General features: G+C 37.1%; 3 protein-coding genes across 4 annotated transcripts; 1 reads left to right on the plus strand and 2 right to left on the minus strand.

The window, feature by feature from the left end:
- Positions 1-291: 291 nt before the first annotated feature.
- Positions 292-14,137, minus strand: vezf1b (vascular endothelial zinc finger 1b). 2 transcript variants are annotated; one of them, XM_084127427.1, is made up of 6 exons: positions 14,000-14,137; positions 7,855-7,935; positions 5,360-6,111; positions 5,157-5,226; positions 4,183-4,348; positions 2,361-3,261 (listed from the first exon to the last, which is right to left on the minus strand). In XM_084127427.1, the coding sequence occupies exons 1-6, from the start codon at positions 14,030-14,032 to the stop codon at positions 2,897-2,899; spliced, it is 1,467 nt and encodes a 488-aa protein (XP_083983553.1). In that variant the 5' UTR covers positions 14,033-14,137; the 3' UTR covers positions 2,361-2,896. The 2 variants fall into 2 exon arrangements, with proteins under 2 accessions (XP_083983554.1, XP_083983553.1); XM_084127428.1 differs by lacking the exon at positions 7,855-7,935 and having other exon boundaries at positions 292-3,261; positions 14,000-14,125.
- Positions 14,138-16,126: 1,989 nt separating this feature from the next.
- On the plus strand, positions 16,127-18,857 carry LOC311091127 (gap junction delta-2 protein). Its single transcript, XM_084126891.1, has 2 exons — positions 16,127-16,237; positions 16,588-18,857. Exon 2 carries the CDS (start codon positions 16,596-16,598, stop codon positions 17,658-17,660), a length of 1,065 nt encoding a protein of 354 aa, XP_083983017.1. The 5' UTR covers positions 16,127-16,237; positions 16,588-16,595; the 3' UTR covers positions 17,661-18,857.
- Positions 18,858-19,691: 834 nt separating this feature from the next.
- On the minus strand, positions 19,692-21,307 carry LOC311091204 (ras-related protein ORAB-1; the record flags this gene model as incomplete). Its single annotated transcript, XM_084127029.1, has 6 exons — positions 19,692-19,910; positions 20,011-20,142; positions 20,248-20,343; positions 20,698-20,793; positions 20,999-21,071; positions 21,294-21,307. 6 exons carry the CDS (start codon positions 21,305-21,307, stop codon positions 19,692-19,694), a joined length of 630 nt encoding a protein of 209 aa, XP_083983155.1.
- Positions 21,308-25,993: the final 4,686 nt, after the last annotated feature.

Raw genomic sequence — 25,993 nt, forward strand, 5'->3', positions numbered from 1 at the left:
AAAACGGTTCTTTAAATATAAAGAACAGCGTTTATTTGAAATGCATATTTCTTGTAACAAATGCCTTTACTGTCACTTGATTAGTTTAAAATGTGTTCTTTCTGAATAGCTTACTGATCCCAAACTTTTGAACAGAAATGTAAAAACTGATTATAGAATATTTACTGAAAGATACTCAGTATGGCAATGTTCAGGTAAGATTATACTGATGCGAATACACATTTCTTTTTGTTTGCTGTTCTATTAAATCAATTTGCAATAGCAAAAGCTTTCAGAGAATGAGGCAAATCATACTTGACAGTTTTCTTTTATTTAGACAACCCAAATAAAAGGCACATAAAACATTGCGCAATGTGTTTACATAATTATTCTTGACATACACTTAAAAAAAAAAATGTAGGAATGTTTTTTTTTTTTTTTACCTTTCTGCTAACCAAAAAAAGCCTAGTCTTCGTATATACAAAATTACCAATGTTAATGTTCTAATACAAAAGGTCTTATAAAAGGTTATTTTCCTTGCATGTGTCTATCATAACTACCACGTTCTCTGAGCTAAATGTTTTTGTACAAAGATATACATTCATTGGCCTTCACATGGGTTTGCCAATTTAATCAAAAAGGACATGAAAGGACTGGACTCATTTTAAACTCTCCAATCCAAAACCAAACACAAAGTCTTTTCTCGTTTTTCCCCATTAATGTTCTTTAAAAGATACTGATGCATAAGGAGTAACTTCATTAGCAATACTTTATAGGATATAAAAAAAAAAATAACAGATTCTTAATTCCTTAAACATGGCAACTTGATATTTCATATGCAAAATAGATTCTAAATCTCCACACACATTTGGTAAACAGTTAAACTGCAGTTGGCCGCCCAGTTGTTTCCATCGCTGAGCACTGCTCGTCTTGTCAGAGAGAAGACTGATGTGTTTCACGGTGGCATTTTCAGACATGCAGTTCAGGCACGGAAGTGACGCCATTGCGGAAGGACACACATTTAATCACGAGCACAATTAAAAACGCGTTCTTTTTTTGTTGTTGTTGTAGTGTTTTCAGTCACATTCCTCGAATTCCAGTTCTCGAAACTCATCCGAAATAATCCGCCTCGACTAAAGGCAACATTTAAAACAAACAGAACGAAAAATTAAATAGGCCATCGAGTTATTTTAGCTTTCGCATGTCTACATGTAAGTCCATGTAATACTAACTTAAGACCGCAAATGTTTTTCTACCAGGTCAACGCCGGTTGGGAAACGATGGGGGGTGCGAGTTAATACAAACTAAACCTTTTTTCAGCAATTTACACCCAGACGGTGGTAGCTATGACATCATCAGTTAAAAGTACGATCACATTCAGCTGGTTTTACTCTTTGTTTGAGACTCATTCACATTACACAAGCGCACGCAAACCCAGTTTAGAGGGCGACACGTGACAACATACCTTGCATCAGTTTCCCCATATCATAACACATAAAATGGGCTGGCAGCTGTCCGGTTGGGAGGACTGAGAAAGGCATATTGCTTTTATATATCCCACTGAGAGAGAAAATCAAAGAGAAAAGCTAGTTTGGGGATAATTGCGACGGCCGATTCTGTTATTTTGAACAGGGTTACTCTGAACAAGATGACAAACCCTGCAAATTTGAAGGCAGTTTTGGTTTTCACTGTGACTGGGGTAAACAAACAAGCAACAGAGGTTAACTTAATGCTCCTGCGATGGACGATCACGTCAACAGCTAAAGAGTATTTGGCACCTCGACCTCTTGAGGTGCGTCTCAGTATTCGCCAATAAAGGAAACAATGTTTAGTGTGAGAAATTCAGGCCTGGAAGAAAGCGTTAGGCGTGATTCTGTACACTACAGGAGCAGAGTAAGTTGGGACACCCTCAGCATATTTCCTGAGCAAAAGGTCCTAAGGAAAAACAGCCCTCGTCCTTCAGAAAGGAAGAGCAGAGACGTCACGGCTACAAAACTAAATGCTCTTAAGATAAGATTCAGGATAAAAATGGACCTTTCAGTGTTGAAGTCGGCCACTTGGTGACCAGGCATCTATATGAACACTCAAAATATTTGATCTAAGATAATACTGCCGTCAGAATAGTCGCTAAAGAGATATGTGTTCAGTGCAAGAGTTCATCAGATTGTTACTGTAAATGTTCAACCCCACTAAGCAGAAGAATATCCCAGCTACTGAAACAGAATGCAATTATTCTACAATCAGGAATGACCAACTGCAAAGATTACCTATAAAAAATAATAATTATAATAATTATAATAAAAACACAGCTACAGATTAAAAGGCTTACAACGTAAGGAGGCCTTTTAAAAACTTATTCTAAATTTTAGTTTTCCTCATTTGTAGAGTATTGTCTCAAAAATAAAAAACCCTCTCATCTTCCATTATTGGAAGCCACTGTCCCTTTTGTTGTACGTGACTCATTAAAATGCATAAAACTATGAAATACTGATAAGCAAGCTAACGTAACAAAAATAAAATCCTCACAGTTAATATTTGCCAAAGTCCTTAAACCGTTAACACTAACAATGAAGCGGCGACGTGCTCCGCTTCAAACAGTCGGCTGGCAAGGATTTTCTGGCACTAGAAAAGTGAAAGTGAAATCACCAAACATACAGCATGTCAGTCTTCCACTCCATGCAATAACTATTTTTCCTGTCCGTCACTAAACTCTAGACAATCTGGATCTGCTGGTCTCTCTGCCGAGCGTTGGAGACGCAAAGTGCCAGCTAACTTCCGCGTGATTCCTTGCCGCTGCGGACTGTTGTTTTCCTATACTTGCCATTCCTCCAGGCTCTTTTTTCCCTCACAGCTGGAGAGGAAGACTATAACGGGAGACATGAGGTTTACGAGGAGAGGCCGGGTAGGACGTTCGGTTCTACCAGGGCGGGGAGGAAGGCAGGACTTGCGAGAGGAAAGGCATGCTTTCCATCGGCCTCATGGCGATGTTGAGCGGACCGGTGATGTTCATTGACATGGGCGAAGTGATGGCGACGGGATGGGCGATGTTCATGGGCCCCGTGGCTGGGATGTTGACAGAGGCGATGTTGACGGGAGTAGTGATGGTGACCGGGTGCTGAAGGCTGACAGGGGAGGTGATATTGACCGTGTTGGTGGTGATGTTCATCTGGGCGGCGATGGTGACGTGGTTGCTTGCGGTGCCGCGGTTCATGGCCGTAGTGTTGGATGCGGTTGAAGCAGTGACTGACGTGATTGAGGCAGAGTTGCACACGTTGTTAGAGTCTAGCCAAAAAAGGTGGGAAAGAAGAGGGTGAATAAAACATTGAAATTATTTCTAGGGATTCTCTATGGGCAAGACAGAAAACACAAGGGTTCATCAACAAGGATGGCCCAGGGTCAGTGTGAGAGTGTTTCAGGCTAGTTGTACCATGTTGCCAATTTGACATTGAAAATTTGACATTAATTGATAGTGTGCACTGTGCATCAACTTTTATGCCCTCCAAATGTAAACATTGTTTACTGTGAGATATTCTTACGCTGTTGTGGCAAATTCTGCTGATTCATTCATCACTAAATATTAATCAAAGTGGCTAACATATGAGATTGTCAAAAATTACTTCTGATAGTCTTGAAAGAGTCAGTAAGATCTACAAACTAATCATTAATGTTTTGCATTCCATACCATCGTTTACCAGTAAAAGCATGTTATATTTGTATTTTTTCCTTTACAAAAAGAATTTACAACAAACTTTTTTTTCTTTCTTTTTTTACATTTTTTTTTTTAAATATGAAAAATGTAAATACTATTTATTGGAAAAATAAAAACACATTATTAAAAAGAAATGATTCTAAAGAAAAAAAAATACTTTAAAAAGTGGAATTTGTTTTTGTAAAAACGTAACATGAAAAATATACTGAAGAAATCTGAAAAAAATACTTACAGTTGAGCCCTGTCTTTTTTTGATTCATCTCTACAAATATCTAACATTCACAGTAGACAGTTGACTTGTGCACTTTAAAAGGCCAAGTTGGGGGGAAAAAAGACGACTTTTAGCACGTAAAGGCCACATCAAATCACACTTGTGGCAAATGATCAGGAAGCACTAATGTATGTGGCAGGATCAAGAGATTCCAGTGGCACTTCTCTCTGAGTGTTAAAGTCATCCCAGAGGACATTTGAAAATTGTTGGAGAATTGGTATACCTTTGTTACAGGGGGATGTGAAGCCGGCCTGCCCGTGGGTCTTGAGGTGGCTGGTGATGTAGGCGGCACTCAGCATCTTCCCGCAGATGTTGCAGGTAACCTTGCCTTCGTGCCGTATCATGTGTGAACGTAGACGATCTTTGGTGGCAAAGGCGGACGTGCAGGCCTGTAGTGGAAAGACAAATCAGTGTGAAAGGAGTGTGATAGACCAATGAAACTCACAAGAGAGCATGGGACATGTGATCTTATGTTACTTAGCAGGGATGAAAATGTTTTTCTGTAAAAATTTTAAGACAATTATACATATTTATAAAAATTGTTAAAGAAAAAATGTTTCCAAAGAAAGAACATTATTTTACTTTGCAAAAAAAAAAAAAAAAAATCTCAAAAACTATTACATTTTATGAAACATAAATATATATGACAAATATAAATATTAATTTTTGTATATATTGTTTCTAAAGAAAAATGTAAAAAATTTCTTTGCAAAGAATTTTTTTTTAAATGATCATTTTATGAAAAATAATAAATATATATATTTTCAATTCGTAAGGAAAAAATTGTGGATCTTTTGTGAAAATGTAACCTTTTATAGATAAATATAAATATCTAGTAAATATAATTTTTTTTTAAAATACATTGTTAAATTATGTTTCTAAAGACTTTAAAAAAAATCTTTGTAAAGAACTTTTTTGTTTTTTTTTGACAGTGTAACATTTTATAAAAAATATAAACAAATCATATTTCTAGTAATATAAAAATACATTGTAAAAAAAAAATGCAGATTATTTGTGAAAAATAACCATTTTATGAAAAACAAATGTTATTTATAGTAAATCTAAAAATACATTGTTAAATACAAATGTTTATAAAGAATAATTTTTTACATTTTCTTTGTAAAGAAAAAAAAAAGTGGACTTTTTTTTTTTATGTAGCATTTTATGAAAAATATAATTATTAGTGTGTAGTCATACCGTTACTTGGCATTTAAAGGGTCGTTCTGTAGAGTGTACGTGCTTGACATGACAACTAAGATGATCCGGCCTGTTGGAGAGGAAGTTGCACACAATAAAAACAACTTCAAAGTACATGCAAGACATATTAAACAGTTTTTTTTCATGAGACCCAGAAAGAAAATAATGTTGCTGTTAAGTCAATAGTGAATTGCTGAACCTACCGTGAGAAGCCTTTCCCACAAACGGAGCAGATATACGGCTTGTGCACGCCGCCGTCGTGCGAGCGCACGTGGTAGGTCATACGGTCCTTCCTCTTGAAGCGCTGGTGACAGATGGGGCATTCGAAGGGCTTCTCGTCCGAGTGCGAGAGCTTGTGGCGGTTGAGGTGGTAGACGTCACGGAAGGCCTTGCCGCACATCTCGCAGCCGTGATTCTTCTTCACAGGTTTGGGGGGTTTTTTGGGCACGGCCGGCTGCTGCTGAGGCAGGACTGACATGATGCCTGCGGCCGTTGACGCAGAGGTGGTGGCCGTGGTGAGGATGCCCGCCATCGTGGAGACGTAGGAGGGGTTGCCGTTGTTGTCGCGTGGCACAGTGGAGATGAGAGGCACCATGGTGGGCGCTGTGGTTGTCTTCTTGGGCCGTGACACCATCTTAATGCCCGTGTGACAGGACTCGTGCCGCCGGAGGTGGTAGCTGTCCCGAAAGGCCTTGTTACAGTAGCCGCATATGAAGGGCGTCTTCGACTTGGGCTCCTTCTTTATAACCACCGGACCACCGCCACCACCACCTCCACCCCCTCCGCCCGTCCCGCCGCCCATGTTGTCTTTGAGGAGGTCAGCCGCACTGACTGGGGGCTTCTGGTCGAGCGGAATGGGAAGAACAGGCTTTTGATCCAGCGGCTCAGAGTTGAGCAGAGGCAGAAGACTGTTCTGCGAGACCTGATGCTGGTGGTGGAGGGCTTCATTGGCCTGCTGGAATAGAGGAAGAAAAGACTTTTAAAATGTTGAACATTTCATTGAAGCTTTTACCAAAAAACAAAAAAACTGTTAAAAATTTCATTTAAACAAAACCAAAAACTGTTACTACATTAATATAAACTATAGCTCAAAAGTTTGAGGTTGGTACGATTTTTTTTAAACATTTGTTAAAAGAAGTTCTTGTCTTATGCTCACTAAGACTGAATTTATTTGATCAAAGCAAAACTGTCTAAATGCATTTCATTTGAATTTATTTCTGTGATGACAAAGCTGAATTTTCAGCATCATTACAACAGTCTTCTGTGTCACATGATCCTTCAGAATTCATTCTAATATGCTGATTTGAAACATTTCTTATTATCAATGTTGAAAACTGTTGTACTGCTTAATATGTTTGAGGAAACCTTTTGAAACATTATAAAAACTCTTGAACTTAGATCAATTTAATGTATCCTTGCATACATTTATTTTTTCAATATTAAGCGATATTAATAAATAAATTCACCTGTAATAAAACCTGACTGTATATCATTTGATTTGAACACACGATGCAAACTCATAGCCCTAGCTGTGTGAATCGCCTGGCTGTGATATTATGAGCCAGTGTTGCTATTGGCCAGCATGAAGTAGACACGACATCAGCTGAGAGACGGTGTTAAATGTTTAGCAAAAATAGAAACTGACTCATTTCCAGGGCATCTGTGCAACTTGGAAAACAAGAGAAGCCCTGACTGGGACTTAGCAGGGGGACGAGTCAGCTGTTCAGCAAAGTGCAGGATGACTAATGAGATATTGGAGAGTGAGAAAGCTAGACAGAGAGTGAAGGAGAGAGAGAATGAGAAGGAACTATAATTTATTTAGATGTAAGAGAATATGCTGAAAACTGTCCATAAAAAGCAACCTACTCTTTAAGAAAACAGCAACACGCTTCAAGAGGAGAAAAAGCAGAGGCATAAAAAAATGATTCTTGGCCAACCTAATCCTTGTGTGACTAATAGGAATTTATAGATCACGTTAGGGCAAGAAGCAAATGTGCAGACGTGTGTATCATATCAGAGACTCCAGCGCTTTCGCAAAAGAAACTGCCTGCAAACATAAATCTACTGCATGTAAAATAATCTGAGTCTGTAATGAAAGCAGTTTCTCATGTGACTGGCCTCACAGGCTCAGGTCAGGACGCTCTGCTAAACTTACATATCATAGACAACAACGACTGCAATACACATATAGTGAGATTACATGGTCAGCGGAGCAAGTTTAAAGGCAGAATGTTCACATGATGGCTCTTTTCCATACAATGAAAGCCACCCGTCAAGCTCCAAAACTGACAAAAAGCACTGTAAAAGTATCCAGTGTATTCCATAAATGCAGGTCTCAAATCTCATTTGCACATTCAAACATGGCAAATAAAGACATTTGTATGTTAATGCTGCTAAACATGTTTAAATATGTGGAAGTGCAAATGACATTTGAGAGCTACTGCGGAGGGGAAAACAATCTGTTTATGACAAAGAGCTATTATAAATACCTTTAATAAAAAACAAAAACATGGAATATAGTGCATGGCTACTATTACAGCATTTTCAATTCATTTTTGGATCATGACAGTGTCTGTTTGCGCTTACTTTGATTGTAAAAGGGCAGCACGGAAACTCTTTTAAACTTATGTAGTGCTCCACAAAAGACAGAATTAGGGATGCACCGAAATTTCGGCCGCCGAAAACAAGTGGTACTCACTGCAGAGTCAAATGACGTCCAACTCCTCCTCTCTGGACGTCTAATGGGGTGGGGATAGTCCAGATCCACCTCTCTGAATGTCTAATGGGGTGGAGGGATAGAGTTGTGGGTAGGGTTAGGGTTTGGTTGGATATTCTAGCTCCACCCATTAGGCTCAAATTAAATTCGCTCCTCCTCGCTGGACATCTAGCGAGAAGGAGCTAGACATAAGCTCCACCCATTTGTTCTACAGTGAGCAGCCTCTCGCCAAAAAAGGCATTTTCGGTTTTTGGCCGAAAGAGAAAAATTATATGCTGCCCCGCCCCTCATTGTTCAGCTGAGCAACGCTGGTAAAATGCGGTACAATCTCGTTCACTGATCCGCTCCACACTTCTTTGCTCACATGCTCTGAAAATAATAGCTTTGTAGGACTATACATTATTTGGATAATTGGTCCAAAAAAAAATCTGTTAAATCTGATTCTGTTGCATAGAACTAAATAAATAATATATTGATGTTTAATATTAATATATTTTCTGTCAAATTTTACTGTTACTTTCAATAAAAGTGAAAAAAATATATATTTTACTGGCTTGTTTAAAAAAATAAAATAAGTCAATATTATTATCAAAAAGTTTAATATTAATACAATTATGCAAAAAAAGCTCATGTAAAATAAAAAATAAATAATTTTTAAAAAGCATTATCGGTTTTCAGCCAAGTGCACCCAGAATTTTTGGTTTCGGCCCAGAATTTTCATTACGGTGCATCCCTATACAGAATCCACATGGGTTTAAAACAACATAAGTTTGTGAAAATAACGAGAATTATATTTGTTGGGTGAACCATTAAATACATCATTAGATAGCAAAGGAAAAATTAATGCTTTTTTCAGTGTTGGCCAGAATTTGTTACAGGTAAAGGAACATAAAACCACAACAGAACATACTTATACATTAAAGATACAGTCGACGAATAGGATTAGACAAATTTTTTCCACAAATGGCTGAAGTAGCAAAAACGAGAAAAGCTGAAACGAAACAAACAAAGTGGTATAATCACAACAACAAAGCAAGCATTGCAATATAAAAATAATACTCTCAATAAAAATAAAATAAAGAATTATAGATATATAAAAATTGTAAAATAAAATGTAAAAATAAGCTAAATTTGTCGTCTACTACTACAAAAAAGTATTATGGCTGAGAGAAAAAAAAATAAGTGAGTGGAGGTCATAACTTGCTCATAAGGTGTGGGGTGGGGGGTGTGTGGGGGGGGGGGACACTGATAGCAGGGCCTAAAACAAGAGCAGCTGAAAGTCTACACGACTATTAGACTCCCCGTTCTGCAGCTGCCTGCATTGTCCTATTGGTCACGGCATCCAGTTGGTGGGTGGGGATGGCCATTCACGAACACAATTGTGCCTCTGAGGAAATATAGTAAAGCCTACAGTAACGAGAGACCCGCAGGCTGGACCTGCCTCCGACGACGGCTGGGGAAACGCCATAAACCTTACAGGCTTACATATCCTAAAAGTATGAAAGAACATACAAGTTTTGGTTTTGACCTAAAATCCCCATAGGAGGTCTTTGTGGGCTTGATTAGGTAATCTGGCTCTACAAAATGTGCTATTAAACAGGACCCAGCTGCTTTGAGGTCTGAATGATTTTAACACTGTTGTTAACCCAGCATTATTTGCTATGGATAGTACTTTTAGCGACATGGTTCTGAGAGTATATTTGTAGCCTATATATGGACCCATTCAAGCAGCCATAAACGTTCAAACTGTGACAGCAACTTACTCTTCATGCTGCTTGGATGCTTTTGACACAAATTCGCATTGAAGGCTGAGGTCACGCCAATAGAAATAATATGGAGGTTGAGCAGTGCACATAAAAACGCAAGAACACTGTAGACACTTTGAAACACAGACCAATATCTGACAAGCATGACAAAGCAAAATGAAACCTGAAGCAAACTAATTGCATTTAAAATGTGGTGCTATTGTCAGTCTATATTTAAATGATGGTATTGGTATATAGGTTAATCCGCATTGTGACAGGCATAATGTAGGAATTGGACTTGACAAAAACGGCCAGTAGACACTCTGATCTGCAGCACAAACTTTAGCCGTGATCTGTGAAGATGGCAGATGCACGGATAAATCTGTTTAAGCCTATTACAAGCCTTGTTGTTGGCGGAATAGCTTATAACAATGATAAAATTAAACATCGGTGGGATATAAAAACTGACATATCTCCTCATGTAACCTGTCCAAAACTGTAGGTAAGAGCAAGAGTGAGCAGAACTCCTTTACTCCAAAGACAGAACACAGTGAATCAAATTCTTGTTTGCTGCAGACGGATTAAGAGATGCCTGTTGGGAGCCGGACAAAGCCTTGCTCATGAATAACCTCAGACGCCTGCAGAACAATGAGGAGTGACGCGCTAGACAGTCGTCTCATTAGATGCCTCATCACATGGATGAAATCAAGCAGAACAAATGAAGCACTTTTTAGGTCTACAAACCAAATAACTGATCTCTTATAAAACTGATGAAAGTTTGTAACTACCAACATATTACATATAATATAAAAGGCACTTGGAAATAAATTTGAGCAAGCTTTTTTAAAAACAAACATGGTGTTGCTTACGCCATCTCCCAAATGTTCAGTGAACTCTGGTTACTGACAATACCCGGATGAGCAAGTATGGTTAGGCTTACTCAAAATCACATATGGATTATGATCAGTGCACGTAAGATGTTGGAGGATGGCGATCCGATTGAAGAAACTTCTAAGAACAGTAGAGAAACATGCATAATGTGATCAAGAAAGTTTCAGATTGTGTATAACAATGAATCAATTAGGGATAAAGCGGTCCCAGTTTGACGATAAACCACGATAAAAAATTAATATTTTTAATTATCATTAAAACCGTATTTGATGATCATAATTTGAACATTTCACGATAATTACCGTTCAGCATTAAGCAAAGATAGCAACAGTCTCGCTTTGTGTGAAAACATGACGGAAGGCAGAGTGCATATGAAAATGTAAGTATGAATTAATTATATGAATGAATCTCTAACGGGGAACCGACTGTCTTCAGAAAAGCTTCAACGAACTCCGTGTTATGCCTAATAAAGTAGTGTTCTTTGTTAACGGAGGTTACCAGGTAAACAGCTCTATTGTGCAGTTCCATAAGCGCCACCTACTGTCAGAGAGTGGATTACATTTTCATTCAGCCTGTCTGTTGTTTTTGTTCAGACCAAAGTGAAAATCAGGCCGCTTTTTGTTGTAAATTTTAAGCAGCAGATGAAAAATAAGCTAATGTGCATTATAAAAATCTCAACTATGCATAGAATTGGTAATGGAGTGGGTAAAATGCCTATAATTTATGATTTTGACTAAACCTTTTCACAATTTTTTTATTTTTATTTTATAAAACTTTTTTTGGGTCAAAACTTTACTTGAACATGCAATACATGTTAGTAGATAAGTATATGCTATAAGTCACCTAGCTAATATTTTTTTGTTCATTTCAAATCCGGCCATCACTGTTAATGCTATTATTTTAATGTTTATGCAAACAAAAAGTGAATAATGCTGCTAATTTTATTTGTTTTTGTTGGTTTTCGACATGAAACTTGGTCAAATGATCAGCATGTAGTCTATAGCCGTGTTTCCACCGAAATTACCTGGAGCAATTTGTCCCAGGAACTTCTTTCCCCCCAGACCTGTTGCTGTCTGCGTTTCCATCACGGTACCATGAAAATAGGCAAATTAGTCCAGTGACGTAGGACTGTGCAAGACTTTCCAGTTCCCGCTGGATTTCGTTCTCCGCATACAAGCTTAATAAAGCCTGCCCTGAACCTCGTCGTCTGTCCATCTGTCTTATTTTTTAAACTCCATCGTTGATTCGAATAGTAAACAACTCTTACTGCGTGCACAGCAACAGACTTAAATAAAATGCTGGGTGGAGTCAACCAATGAGCATGTTCAGTGCCTTAGTCCCACCCCTGAAAGTTCCTGAACTTTGGAAAAGTACTACCTCATGAGCAGGGACTTTCTGAGGGAATTTTTTTTACCCGGACTTCATTTAGACCCTGGTATCTGTGGTCGAAACACACCGAGTACCACCCCAAAGTCCCTAGTTCCTGGGGAATGTTCCTGAGGTGGAAACTTGGCTTATCAGTACTTTCTGAACATTTCCAGCACATTTTAACAATAGCACATGATAATTTTGATAAATGTGATCGTTTTGGACACTATTATTGTGAAATTAATTTTCATATCATTTCATCTCTAGAATCTATGCTCACAGGAGCTGACTGCAATGGCAAAAATATTTCAGTACATATCCAATTAAAAATAAGTAAGATGATGATGATGAAACACACAAGATGCAGCATGCCTTTCCTACAGTTAACATTTTTGGACATGGTCTGCTTCTATTCCAAAAGTAAATGCATTTTGGCAAACTTTTCTGGAACAAATCTTAGAGTCATAGAGCGCTTCAAATGCGTTTCTCTCCCAGGGGAGAAGTCGATAGAAAGAAAACACTACTTCCTTGTACCTCTAGAAAAGAAAGCATAATTGGACTAAGATGAAGTTTAAATGTCTTGACTACATGTAATAATTGGCTTGATCAATACCGGTAGTTTTCTTTTTAACTTAATTCGTTTTTAACAGCTCTAAAGAATAGCACCCAGTGCATTAAACAGGAAACAACAGTTTTCACAGGTAAAGTAACTTTCTTATTTAACTTTTCTTTTCTAGGCTAATTTAACTTTCTTATATAATTGATTGAGAAAAGCATAGAAATCAATCTTAACTGTTAGACAGCCCCAAAAGAATATGAAAACAAATCTGGAATTTTAAAATAAACCATTTAGATTGCAAAACAACTTTGCATAATCAATACTACTAATAATAATTTTAAATAAAAAAGTAGCATGATTATTATTGTGTGGAAAGGCAGAAATAATACATTTTATAAACATCGATTTTGCATATCAATTATCATATATGTAAAAAAAAAAAAAAAAGCAGCATTGGTATTGTTGTAAAAATTGATAGCCTATTGGTGGATCTCTATGCATTTGCATTTATTCATTCATTCAGCAAACGACCAAATATATATATTTTTTAAAATAAAATAATAATTCATAAGAGTCAAGAGTAAAAAAGGACAGTTAATAACAGCCACAACCTAAGTGTTGCACTTTCACCATAAACATGCACAGATTCCTCATACATCAACATTTGCATCACACTTACATAAAGCATGCATTGCATTTGTAACATCATTGCAGGCATAATCATGGCATGCATACTATTATGGATATCAGTAAGTTAGCCTGAGATAACTGTAAAGCATAGTTTAAAATGAATTCCAAATGAACACCTTTTTAAAGTTGGACAGAGAATATAAGTCAACATTTAAGATGCGTTTTCAAACTTGCACCACACGACTATTCATTACGACTGTGAGAAATCAACCTAGACAAAATTTCACAGTATCATAATAAGTGTTCTATACAGTATTCTGTCTCGATTATGATGTCTAGGTGGGCAGGTCAGAAGGTTTTGAAACACAGCCATTATCCCCATGTTCCCTCCAATAAAAGTAACCAAGGGAGCTGCGTTGACAACAAATAAAAATAAAGAAAAGGAAAAGCGGTGAAACATGGCGATCGATAGGGAAAGATAAACTAAGTATTAAAACGCTGTGCCAAAAAATGCACCTAAACACCGTATTCTATTATTATACACGCAGACATGGACGTTGCGTCTGGCCAAAACATCCAATTTGTGTCACAAAATCAATGAGTACCTAAAACTAAGGCATAAGATGCCAGCGTAAAAGTGTTTAACTTAAGATAAAAAAAGGCAAAAGGCACGTAAAAAAGTGTGAATTGGAAGGAGAGGTGGAAAAGAGGGAAAGAAATCCCTTGTACGTCTCCCTCATAGTTCACAGCTGGAAGTCTGGGGAGATGCAGCATTAGCGGCTAATGTGAGCTAGCTTAGCTACCATTGTTTTTACAGCCTTAAAATCCCGCTTTTAAAGCTTAAATCTCCGCGCTACGCGCTGTTTTTAAGAGTCCCGATCGATTTTCTATTTTTTCCCGCGCGGTTGGTATTTATTTCGAACGGCTGGCTTACCTGAAATAAAAATGAACTCCAGCTCGGCTCCATTGCAACACTTAAAAAAATCTGCAGGAAACCTACAAGAAATCTACAACAAAGCAGCTAAACATGGCAGCTGCTACAACTTCCTGTAACCCCGAGGGCCAAACCATTTCATCTGATATACGCTGCTGCTGCTGCTGCTGAGATTCTGCCAGCTCACTCCATCACAGCACTGCACTCACGAACACTTTAGAGCAATGATACTTTTTATTTGTTATAATTATAAAATATGTATTATATCATTAAACGAATTTTCACACGACAAAGAATGACCACGAAGTGTAAATTAATTATCATATCAGGCTATACTAAAAGGAAAATGTATAGCATATTTTAGGTGCTATAAAAACATCTGACTTAAGAGTAAGATTATTGAAATTGTTAAAACATTACGTATTTATTTTAATAACATCAAATCTATCTATCTATCTATCTATCTATCTATCTATCTATCTATCTATCTATCTATCTATCTATCTATCTATCTATCTATCTATCTATCGATATAGATATGTCTATCTGTCTGTCTGTCTGTCTGTCTGTCCAGCTCTTTAAATTGTACAGGCAAGAGCTTTTTTTTTTTACTCCACAGGTTGTTGCGTAAAATAATAATAATATATTTTTTTAATTAGGCCTATATTAATGATATAAAGTTAAAAATATTAAAATAATAATAAACACAGGGTAAAAGGCACATATTATTTATACAAATAGCTTTCTTTAGGTAAAATAATATATTTTTAATAATGTATAATAAGTCACTTGTCCAAAACAATCACTTTAGCAAAGTTTGTACTATTTTCTGTTTATTTCTGATAAATAAAATAATAAATTTTTTTGTTCAGTAAATATGTAGGCTAATTAAAATCTTAATATAAAAAATATATTTTATAAATACAGAAACAAAATTATCTAAAAAAGTAAAGATTCTGAAAGCATTGAAGAACCCATAACATTTTTATTTAGATTTACAGTATAGTAACAATCAATTATTTTAATGAAATGATTCATATCATATTTATGATGGTTTCATTATAAATATGGCGATTATCTCTAAGGTGGACACCTAACTTAATATATGATATTTACCATCTGAATCTAACAATGTCATGTCAACAGATGGAAAAGTCAGCCAGATATTTATTATCATGTTAATTATTGTCTTTCGCCCCAACAGCAGGGGTGCCTTTTAACCCAATTATCATACTTTTACACATTTTTCCATTATTGAAAAACTGTTGCTTTAATTAGCTTGAACAATTCATTAATTGTTGAAACTGAATTTCATTAAGAAGACCTTTGCATCAAAATATATTCAATAATTTTGCAATTCTCATTTGCTACAACATTTGAAAAAACATCGCATAAATCAACTTTGCGCTGCTGCCCGCGATCACGTCAAGGATCAGCCAAATTTCCAAGTGCATCTTGAAAAGCAGATGTTTTGGAAAGTGCTACCATACAAATATAGTAAGAAATACTCAAAGTACAACAAATAATACATTCTGTTTTGGTGTGCATGGAGTGAGAGAACCAAATGCAAAATATTATAATATATGGAGTAATCAAGGCAGATATTGTGCGCCGGGCAGATGGTGTGGTATGCAAAATGTTTACAGTAAAGTGCATCTGTCTGTCTAGCTGTTTAGCTTGCTTGCAGTTTTTATTTTCTATATAAAATATTTCCATCCTCTAGCACAGAAACGCAAATGGTGAAATGTTGTGTTGTGTTTATAATAAATTTCAAAATAAGGGAGCCAGAGTTGACTCTATAATTCAATATGAAAAAGATGCGTGTAATGGGTCAGTACTTACTTTCATATTATGGCATTTGAGTTTAACGATTTATCGTGCAGAAGAATAATTTCATTAGCTTTCACATGTTCAGAGCAGGTATATGACAAAATCTCTCATGAATTAGCATTGTTTGCCCATTCCAGCAGGTTCTTTTAAACAATTTGTTTGACTGTTCAGGGACATTCATAGATGTTGCATCCCATTGTATTTTGAAATCTTTGTGACATTGTACATTGGGACGCTTTGTCTGAATACAGTACAATGAGGGTTTTGGATGGATGCCTGTGGTCAGCCCATTTCCCCCAGCTCTCACACTGAGGTCCTTTCCCAGCGACAAACAGCCCTTTTTCAAATGTAGCAATGAAATTGCTCATTTTGTCAAAGTTGTATGAAAAAAAGACAAATTAACCAAAGGTAAGTGTTTTTTCTTGTCTATTTTGTTATATTCATCAATGTAATGGACATGATGTTGTACAATTTCATTAAATGAGTGAGCCATTTTATGCACATTGATTGACCTTCCAAATAATGATGCAAAGAGAGAGATTACACCAAAAAAATCAATCAATTTTACATCAATTATGCATGTTGAAGAAATGCAAATATCAACATGTTGGCAACTGAAAGTTTCTGAAATATTGTAATAATTTGCATTAACAGTAGATTATTTGACTCTCTTAAGAAAAACTAATTTAACTTAATATATTAGAAGACACCATAACACAATTTAGTTGCCTTTTTCACCGTTTCCTTGTTTTCTCCAGATTAAAAAATGGGGGACTGGTCTATTCTGGGCCGCTTTCTAACAGAGGTTCAGAATCATTCGACGGTCATCGGTAAGATCTGGCTGACGGTGCTCCTGATCTTTCGCATACTGCTGGTGACCCTGGTGGGAGACGCCGTGTACAGTGACGAGCAGTCCAAGTTCACCTGCAATACACTGCAGCCAGGTTGCAACAACGTCTGCTATGACACTTTCGCCCCCGTCTCACACTTGCGCTTTTGGGTCTTCCAGATTGTGCTGGTCTCAACGCCCTCCATCTTCTACATCATCTATGTGCTGCACAAAATCACCAAAGACGAGAAGCTGGAGACGGAGAGGGTCCAGGCAGAGGCCAAGCACCCTGGGCGGCCGGAAGGGAAGAGTGTCAAACTGGCATATGGACCCCAGGGAGAAGAATGGGGTGGACAGGATGAGGAAAGTGTGGAGCAAAGTCTACTGCAGGATGATTTCGGTGAGGTCAGCAAGGACCCAACCACACTCTCCAGTCAGGTTCTCCTCATCTACATTGTTCATGTCCTGATTCGCTCCGTCCTTGAGATCACGTTTCTTGTCGGTCAGTACTACCTGTTCGGATTTGAGGTGCCTCATTTGTTCCGCTGTGAAACATACCCTTGCCCAACACGGACTGATTGTTTTGTGTCTCGAGCCACCGAAAAGACTATCTTCCTTAATTTTATGTTTAGCATCAGCCTGGGTTGTTTCCTCTTGAACATTGTGGAGCTTCACTACCTCGGCTGGATCTACATTTTCCGCATGTTGTGCGCCGCCTGCTTTCTGTGCTGCAAGCCAGAGAAGGAGCTGTACCCTCAACACAAACCTTTATTGCTACGCCTCAGACACTCAATGCGGAGCAGGCTGGTCCTGCAGTCACCAACAACCACCCTGTCTCAGGAGAAGACGGGGACGGCTTTGCTTTCACACGGCCCGGCCATCTCGTTTGAGACCGACTCTACACTCGAGTGCACCTCGAAGAGAAACCCAGAGGACAGGGAACGCATGAGGCTGAAATTGGCCAATATGGCTAGATTTACTGGCAAAAAGTCCTGGTTGTAATGTGTACTGATGGTTTTTAATTTCTCGTTTCATAAGCTTGTTGTACCTTTCATTCAGAGGCCTGTTTCATCTATTTTGGGGGCTTTTTGAACAAGTTACAGCTTTTACAATGCATGCGGTGGTGCTGCGTCCCAGAAGAAACAATGAAAGTGAACGTCAAGGCGCATTATATGCTGAAATCAGCAGAAAATAGAATGAAAGTGCTTACACTTTTATTTGAAAAATAAAGTTACATTTATTTATCATCAACATATGAGCAACATACAATGATGGAGTGATCTATTCACCCATTTGTTTGAAAAAAGACGGCTGATATCAAAAGGAAATACTTACACACTATGAAAAGTCTGTAAAAATTAGGCCCGATGTACTGTGTTAATATGAAGACATTTTCTGCATTGTTGTTTTTTTTTTTTACACAGGTGTTTTACTCGTATTTTGAATTACGCATTGCATTGTGATGTGTTTTAGGGTTGAGGAAAATGTCTGTAAACTTAACGGACAAGATACTGGTCATTTTTGCCCAGACATCCTTTTTTTTAAATAAATTGTTTTCCTACAGTGTAGTAACCCAGGCAGGAATCAGTGTGAAGCTCAACATGAGTCTGCACGATGTATAAAACAGGCCTGAAACCTTTCAGTGATGAAATATGTTATTGTGATCGTGTCAGCTGAGCAGAATTGTTGTTGTGTTGTAATGTTCTGTGCCATTTTGTGTTTGATTCAAATGCTTTCAATGCTTGACCTCATCCTTTTAGAGCTATGATTATAAATCAAGATAAGCACCTTTCAGATTTTTTGAAATGTCATAAAAATTAATATTATATACAAAATGTCAGAATTTGATCATCAAATTATAAATGTATATTATATCACATCTACTTAATTCTATGAATACTTGACTGTTTTTTCACTAATGAGATCCAAGATATAATGACCATGATTTATTGTTTATTTTCTTTTTGATTCTGAGACACAAGTTATGTATTGCCATGCACAACAACTCTTGGGCCAGTGCTTTATCTGTGCATATAATAATTAACACATGGTTGATGCGAGTGTTCATTTCGCTTTGTATGCAGTGCAAAAGCTTCTGTATATGCACTGCACAGTGAGAGTGCAGAATTGCTTGATTACCATATGTAAACGAAGCTCAATACAATCAGAAGGTGCTTCTATACTCAGAAAAAGAGAAATACATTTTTATTTTTTGAGAAATTGAAAAGTAAATATATTTTAAGCTGAACTTCTCTTAGATTTCATAGTATTGTTTATTTTAAAAATAGGTGATAGTATCAGACATTTATACACTACCATGCAAAAGTTTGGGGTCAGTAAGATTTAAGAAATTAATACTTTTATTCATTCATACTGATCAAAAGAGGCAAAGACAAAAACTTCTATTCTTTTATAAAAAAAACAAAATCTATTTTTAAATTAATGGTGTTCTTTCAAACTTTCTATTTATCAAAGAATACTGAAAAAAGTATCACGGTTTCCACATATATTCTAGGCAAAATCATATTTGATTAATTTCTGATGGATCATGTGACACTGGAGTAATGGCTGCTGAAAATTCAGTTTTGCCATCACAGGAATAAATTATATTTTAAAATATATTAAAGTGTAAAACAGTTATTTTAAATTGTAATAACATTTCACTATATTACTGATTTTACTGTTTTTTGATCAAATGAATACAACCTTATAAGCAAGAAGCTTCTTTCAAAAACATTTAATAATCTTAAAGACCCCTTACTTTTGAAAGTAGTGTATGCTTACAGGTTTTGTCCATCACCAAAAGGATGAAAGAGCCTTTAACATAAAACAATGCATGCATGATCAGAAAATGATTTCCAGAAACATTTCCAAATTCATCTTCATTAGCTTCTTAGGATGTGCAAACATAAAGTCAATGGCTTATTTTACATTTAAAATGAAAAAGAAAGAAGAGGAGGAACAAAAACACATAGAACGATAAACAAAAAATATGGATTTTCATATTACCCAGAATTTTAATGATATTGAGTACTAGCAACAAGAGCTGACCTCCTCAGCTGACTTCTCTCCACCAGGCCAAAGGGGGGCACTGTTTATTTTGGATCCCATTTTAACAGTTTCATTCTGAACACTCTCTGTCCCGATCCTCTTCTGGATTTCAGAGGCCATTGTTAAAAATGCCTTCTCTACGTTGTTTGCATTCTTGGCACTTGTCTCCAGGAATGGAATTTTGAGTGACTCAGCAAATTCCTGAAAAAGTACAAATTAAATGTAATATATACATTTAGCTTAGATTTGCCAATCCTGTAGAACAGACCTCACCATGAATTTGCATAAGCAGAGAGCTTACCTTTGCTGTGGTAAAGTCTACCACCTTTTTTGAGGAAAGGTCACACTTGTTACCGACTAGCAACTTGGAGACATTTTCACATGCATAGCGATCAATTTCTTCTAACCATTGCTTCACATTGTTGAAAGACTCCTGTATAAACAAAGTATTTCATTAATCATTATTATTAAGAAATTCTCCAGGACCATACACAAAATGTTAAAATATTAAACATTCTGTAATATTCAAAAGTATTACCTGCTCAGTGACATCATAGACAATTATAATCCCATGAGCCCCTCGATAATAGCTGGATGTTATTGTTCGAAATCGCTCTTGCCCTGCTGTATCCCACTTCAGGATGGAGAAAAGCATGGCACACGTTTTAAAAAAGCAATGTTGTTTGCAAAAACTTTGAGAAGATGTGAATATCAATCCTTATGCAGGCATTTAGGACCTTTTTGCTCTATTGGGACCAACCCAAGTGATTGGATAGTCATTTCAGTAAAAGTTCATTGGCAAATGATCAGTTATTGTTACTGTACAATAATAATTAGATTTTAAATGTTTTTGTTCCATAGGGGTTTGTTTAAAACAGAACTAATAACTGGATCAAAAAAAAAAAAAAAAAAAAGCAACTCAGACACAACCAGGCACAAACCAACTAGCTGACTCTGAATATGAATTGAAATACATTTCTTTACTCACAATCTGCAGTTTGACAGTCTTCCCCTCCATTTCAATAGTTCTGATTTTGAAATCTACCCCAATAGTGCTGATGTAGCTCTCTGTATAGGTGTCATCCTGGTGGAATAAGTGTTTTTCATCAACAGAAGAATCAACTAACTTTGTAAAAAACAAAAAAACTACCCATATAGATATAAAACGCCATGAAGGCGAGTAAATATTATAGAATTTAGATTTTGGGGTGAGCTACTTTAAATGAATGACACCATTCACTGAAAACCAAACAGAAAATGACAGGCACTGAAAAAAATGTTTTCCTTACAGCAAACCGTAGGAGTAAACATGACTTTCCCACACCAGAGTCCCCAATCAGCAGCAATTTGAACAGGTAGTCACTGAAAAAAAATGACATGCATGTTACTCTACTGGTGTTCATGCTCAATGCAAGCTGCATTTACTCATTCATTATGGGCACAACAGATAATACTGGCATTAACGGCACAAACTAGAGGCCATTATTCTCTCTAGTCATTGTAATTGAAGAAAGTCTGTTGACCGTTATCAACACAGACAGTACCTCAATAAAGTAAACATTCTTTAGAGGGCTAACTACTTACTACTCAGGATTCATCCTCAGGTTAATTGATCGCAGGATGCTGTACAAAAATGCTTTTAGCTCGATTATCTTTGTTCAGCTGCGTTCTGTCCTTGGAAATGCAAACAGCAACAACCGTAGCAATAGTGAACCCAGATACTGCTCCATCATTTATTAAAGCCTCTGCTCAGGTTACAAAGTGGCCATTACCTGTTTCTTAAAGTTGCAGCCTAGTAGCGACAACAAGTTTCAAAGGCAAGGCACTCAGAAAAAGCATGTTGATTTCTTCCAAATTCTTAAGTCTAGACAACTTCTGAAGATATGAACTTGTTAAATGAATTATGTAACTGTACCAACAGTCTATCCAACAAGCTGTTATCACAAAAAAAAGTTACAAAGCTCATGAAATTTATTATTAACAGGAAAGAAAAAAAGAGTGCACCCACGACCATTACTTTCAGTAGGCCTAACCAGTCAAAAAACTAACTTGTAATAGTAAACTACTGCCGCTAGAGGCCGCTGAAGAATAAGAATTCATTGCTGTTGAACATTGTTCAGTGTCAGATATTCAATGTCAGATATTAAATCCCCCCCACCTCCCAAAAATAATTTGCATTACAAGAAAAGCTTATAGAATTGTCTCAATAATACTCAATAAGTCACATTTTGTTTGAGAAAAGGTGGCTGAAGAAAATTAGAAATTTTACAACATTTTGAATAAAAAAGTTGAGTAAACTAAAAAATAAATAAAAATAAAGCAACTGGCTGGCTGCAAAGCAGTTTTGAGTTTTCTCATTTCCAGTAGATTAGTTGTGCCAACCAATTTGCCTTTTTCTTTTTTCTTTTTTTTTTTTTTTACAATTTGAAGTCCCCTGTGGTGAAAATCAAGTTTTTAAATGTTGTTTGTATGTCTAGGTGGTGTTTTTAATATGCTTTAAGACAAACCATGTACAAATGCATAAGTCAGCACCGTTGCTGAATATTTTCTCCTTAAAACTGCAGTGAAACAAAGACAGTCTCAAAAACACGGTTTGAAATAGCTGGTGTTTATGACGTCACAAACTACCTTGTCACAATGACGTCAACGTGTGATCATCAACGAGTGGATCTCTGAGCTGCACTTTCGGTCTTGTGGACTTACAATGGCTGCCGCGTGCGTGTGTCTGTTAAGTCCATTAGCCCGGAGGGTGTCCCATTTGTCATTTTAGGTTTCAGAAGGGTGCTCACGAACGGCCCCACCTTTGTGGTTGATATGTGCCCTCGATGCGCACTTTAGCTGAGCCCGCACTGATGCGAGCTCCGCATCAGACTTCTTCCCGACAGTCAAAACGGCGTACCTAGGTGATTTGTTCCAGAACAATTTTTATTGTTATGCTGGTTGAAAGCCTCTTCACATCCTGATAGCAATCACTAAGTTAAGTGGTCTAAATGTATTTATATCGTATGTGGAAGGCATATGATCATAAAATGTTTGTCCAATCATTGCATTTGGTCGAAGCACTGCTACTTGGGCGGAGTGATTTGCTCGCAGCACCTGAGAAGCCCCGTGGTGAGGAGCAGAGAGTTCGCACAGAGTTGGAATAAATCACTCCGCAGAAGTAGAAGTGCTTCGCCTTCTGAGAATATAGTTCCCAGTATGCATACGGTTAGAGAAGATGGCTGTGTCTCATGTGACCTTGTTATTTGTACATGCTGTGACTATACAAATCAAAACATGTAAATAGGAAAGTGTTGATGTTGTTTTGTCAATTATTGGGAGCAGTAGGCTAGATTGCCGTTTACCTCCAGCATTTGTGCTAAGCTAGGCTAGCGGCGAGTGCGTCAGACAGAGTTACGTCACGAACGGAGATGAGAAGGGTATGTATGGACTTATCTAACTCTGGGGGATACGGTGAATAAGCTAAAGTCCCAAATAGTCTTATATATACGTAGTATTCCCATACTGGCCAGGGGTTCGCTGTTAGCAATCTGCAGCGTGCTTTCAGAAACTTTGCCAGCTCCGCATGTATAAATCTGCTTTATAGCAAATAAGGCCAAGTATTTGAATGGTGAGCCACAAGCTCATTGGCTGCTGATGCAACAGCAATCAATAGAGAGCCTAAGTCCCTCCCCTTCCGATTGACCACCATGGGACCTTATGTAACGGAGGCCAGCTAGTAGTTGCTGTGCGAGTAAACCTCACTCCTCTGATCTCAATAGACGCTCTAGCGACAGATGCTAGAGGCTGCAGTCTTTAGCCTCCTTGTTAGAGCGCCTGACTCTCATGCCGGAGACGTGGGTTCAAGACCTGCACGGAGCGGGGTGTGAAGGACCCGGTGAGAGGGGTTACACTTATTTCGGAAAAATATTGTATGGTAGTCAATGGTGCGAGACAACAAATATTTTGATCTCGTTTGAATTGTGCCCTGAATTACACATATGATGTTTGTCAATTTAAAACATACATTTTAAAGTCAAGAAAGTCTGATGTAAAACTGTTGAGGTATAAGACTGTGAAAATAGGTAATTACAGAGACTACAAACCCAAAAGGCGCACGTGTGACGTCATACCTTTTCTCTCAATGAATGAAGCTAACTTTACTGAAGCTAACGTCTGTCATTTTTTCTATAGTCTTACGTTATAATCGTAACGCTACGCCGTCATGCCTGAGTGTTTTGTACCAGACTACACACATACGAGCAACGGATCTTGCGACGTACATAGTGCGAGACGAGAGATGTAGTTCATTGAGCGATTTTCACATAAAACTAAATGTTTCTCTTCTGTTTTATGACAAACAGCGACTTTCTTGACTTTCATAATTATCTTTTAAATTGACAAACATCATATGTGTGATTCAGGGCACATGTTCAGACGGAATAAAAAGATAAGTTGTCTCTCGCCATTGACTACCATACACATTTTTTCCGAAGTAAGGTCCCATGAGCCGGAAGCGGAGGGGAGGGACTTAGGCTCTCTATAGGCTGCACTAATGTATGTAGATAAAAATGTGATCGCTAACAAACTGAGTTTAGCAACCTATCAGCCTGCACCATCTAGAGTTTTAATGACAGAGCTTTTTTTGTAAATTATGTAAGGCTCCAATAAAATTATGAGATAGGCCTAATTATTTCCTCACAAATAAATCTCTCAATGAGAAAAATGATCTATTATAGACTACACAACATTATAATTACTTTCAATTATTATTATTTATATAAAACACATTTCCATTTATGTTGTAATTATTAATTTCCCTGCTTCAACAGGGTGCTCTTGCAAGAAAGTAGCAATGGCTGGTTCAGATTTTCAACTTTTCAACTGTTTATGCTACATGAAATAATCCTGCTCCTGAGCAGGTATGAGCTCACAGACTTCTTGCTATAACGGTAACTCGATGCGCTTAGAAAGGATGAGCTTCGAATAACTTAACAATCCTGGATCACGTCAAATCGTCAACAGTAAAATCCAGATAACAGAGTAATCTACATACGATGAACAGGGCCCTGATGATGTTGGTTAACTATTGATGGTGACATAATCATCATCTAGGGGCCTGATTCTCTGATTTCAACTAGAATCTAATCACTGAATATATGGGTTTTGAAGTACTCATTTCATATTATTAATAATAGTCCTGTGATTCTACAACATGAGATCCAGCCGTGTTGCTTTAAGTTTACTCAACTTTTTATTTTTTACATGTGAATGATTGAAAACATCTCCATAACACATGATTAAATAATGTACAATCTAAAGCATATTCTTTTATTTTATTCTACTTCACTTTATTTCATTTAAACTGTATTATTTTATTATTTCATTTTATGCTTCACAAAACATGTTTGATAGTTTAACTCAGGCAAACATTTTCAGGTCTATCAATGTTACATAGTGCTGTTGCTATTGTCATTATTAAACATGATTTTATTTTCAGACTTTTCTTTTTACATTACAGTTGTTTGTCTGTATGCAATAACAAATACAGTCATTATTATGGAACAGTTGCGACAATGATCTCGCTGCTAACAGAAACAGTAACAAAAACAACGCAGACCTGAGATGAGGTCCAAAAGAGCCAATTAATGTGTTCCCTGGACACTAATACACTCAAGAGGCCTACTGGAAATAATACAACAGAAAATATGTATTGTTTTTCCCTGTAAAGCTAAGGAGATCCTTCTACCTCTACAATATTTGAAATTATTTGAACATTGTTTCTTTTTTTCCTTTCTTTTCAGAAATTCCAGAAATAAGACTCAAACTGTTTACAGTTCCACATGCAGCACATTTCTATGTTGTTTCTGTCTGTTGTAGTTCTAATACAGAGTGATCAGTGACATGATATGATTGGCTCAAAAGATGTTTCTTAATTCATTGATCATGACGTAAAGATGGCAGCTACTCAAAAAATGTGACTATTATACTGCACAATCCTAAAACTCACATGCATGTGCACATTTTTTTTAGTGCTAATGTACCTGGATATTTTGGCACCCCCATTCATCTCAGTTACCGACATGGCCTGGTAAATATCTTGAATGCTGCCATCTTTATGTCATGATCACTGAATTCAGAAATATCTTTTGAGCCAATCATCTGACCAATCATGTCACTGATCACTCTGTATTAGAACTGCAACAGACAGTAACAACATGGAGATGTCTGTTTTGTTTCTATGAACCCATAGAAAAATGAGAAAATTAGACATACAAAAGTATTTTACCAAAGTACATTGCTAA

Source organism: Abramis brama, assembly GCF_963993115.1.
Source record: "Abramis brama genome assembly, chromosome: 10".
NCBI classification, from domain to species: domain Eukaryota; kingdom Metazoa; phylum Chordata; class Actinopteri; order Cypriniformes; family Leuciscidae; genus Abramis; species Abramis brama.